This window comes from Echinops telfairi, unplaced genomic scaffold (assembly GCF_000313985.2).
Source record: "Echinops telfairi isolate 266 unplaced genomic scaffold, ASM31398v2 ScPeMD7_443;HRSCAF=831, whole genome shotgun sequence".
In the NCBI taxonomy this organism is placed as follows: domain Eukaryota; kingdom Metazoa; phylum Chordata; class Mammalia; order Afrosoricida; family Tenrecidae; genus Echinops; species Echinops telfairi.
In genome coordinates this window covers 72,917,283-72,918,560 of record NW_022104341.1, presented here as the reverse complement: position 1 = coordinate 72,918,560, position 1,278 = coordinate 72,917,283, and the positions used below count along the sequence as shown (strand labels likewise).

At 62.8% G+C, this 1,278-nt stretch overlaps 1 protein-coding gene across 1 annotated transcript in view; it reads left to right on the top strand.

Annotated features, from left to right (window-relative positions):
* Nucleotides 1-1,278, top strand: part of ACOT11 (acyl-CoA thioesterase 11) — a 55,233-nt gene that overhangs the window by 45,875 nt on the left and 8,080 nt on the right. The window contains exon 9 of the mRNA XM_004699397.2: nucleotides 690-834. Within this exon, the coding sequence (XP_004699454.1) occupies nucleotides 690-834 (145 nt within the window). The remainder of the gene's footprint in view (nucleotides 1-689; nucleotides 835-1,278) is intronic.

Here is a 1,278-nt window from a genome sequence, read left to right as displayed (position 1 = left end):
ATGCCTTCCATCTGCCAGCAAACACTTGGCCACTATGCCGGGGACAAACCCTGACCTCAGAGCCCTGCAGTCCAGCCGCTCTTCCTGGTGGGCTATGCGGCCAGGGTCCAGGGCCTGCCCATTCTGGGCCGTGGTCTCCCCACGTGTCAAACACCTGCCTCCTGGCATGGCAGCACTTCTTCAGAGAGAAGCAAGTCTTAATAAAGACAGCGAGACTTGCTGTGAGGAGCCCCGCTGGTAGGGCTGGTGCTCTGAGTAGTGCGTGATGAACCTCTTGGCCAATGAACTCTCCTCTCCGTCCACTGTTAGCCAGCAAGCACACGGACGACGCACAGGTTTGTAGAGCCCGTGTGTGTGTGTGTGTGTGTGTGTGTGTGTGTGTGTGTGTGTGTAAACGGGCACGTGGGCGGCTCCCATCCACCCAGCGGCACCCGGAAGAGAGGCCTGGCAAGCTCCTTCAGAAAAGGCAGCCGCTTCGGCCATGTGGAGCACAGTTCCTCTCTGATGCCTGTGCGTTCCGAAGGAGCTGGAGTGGGCTCCGTGGTGGCGGTGGTACACACAGTGCGTGTTCTGTGCCCCTTTCGGTGGGGCTCTGCTCTGAGCCGCTGGAAGCACTGCAGGGGGGTGGTGCAGGGGTGTCTGAGGAGCCTGGAAGCAGCACCCCACCCCCACCCCCTGTGTCCCCGCAGCATGGAGGTGGGTGTGTGCGTGGAGGCCTACCGCCAGGGGAACGAGACCCAGAGGCAGCACATCAACAGCGCCTTCATGACCTTCGTGGTCCTGGGCGAAGACGACCAGCCCCAGACACTGCCCTGGATCCGACCCCAGGCCGGGGTGAGTGAGGGCAGTGCCATGCGCGCCCATGGACTCGTGACTCTCTGCCCAGAGGGCCGGGCTGCCAGCCCAGACAGGCCCCTGCCCTTTAAATGCCCTGGTGGGGACCTCCGTGGGGCTGCCTGGCTCCCAGTAGGATGTCAGGAGGCATACCCCAGCTCTGGAGCCAGGTCTCTGCCACTGTCTAGCTGCTAGAACCCACCTAGTGGGTGCCCTCTGCAAGAGTCAGTCCGCTCTGTGCAGTGGGCAGCCCCTGGCTCGCAGGGCTGAGTGGTACTACGTGATACCGACTGTGGGGCTAGTAGCCCAGGGCCTGGCCAACCCTGGGCGCCCTCATTAAGCGGCGATGACATGCAGAGGCACTGGGACAAGAGTCAGGGATGGGGTTTCTAAATTGTGCTCCCATGTGCCTCTTGTGTTCCAGGCCGGGGGAGGGGGGGCACG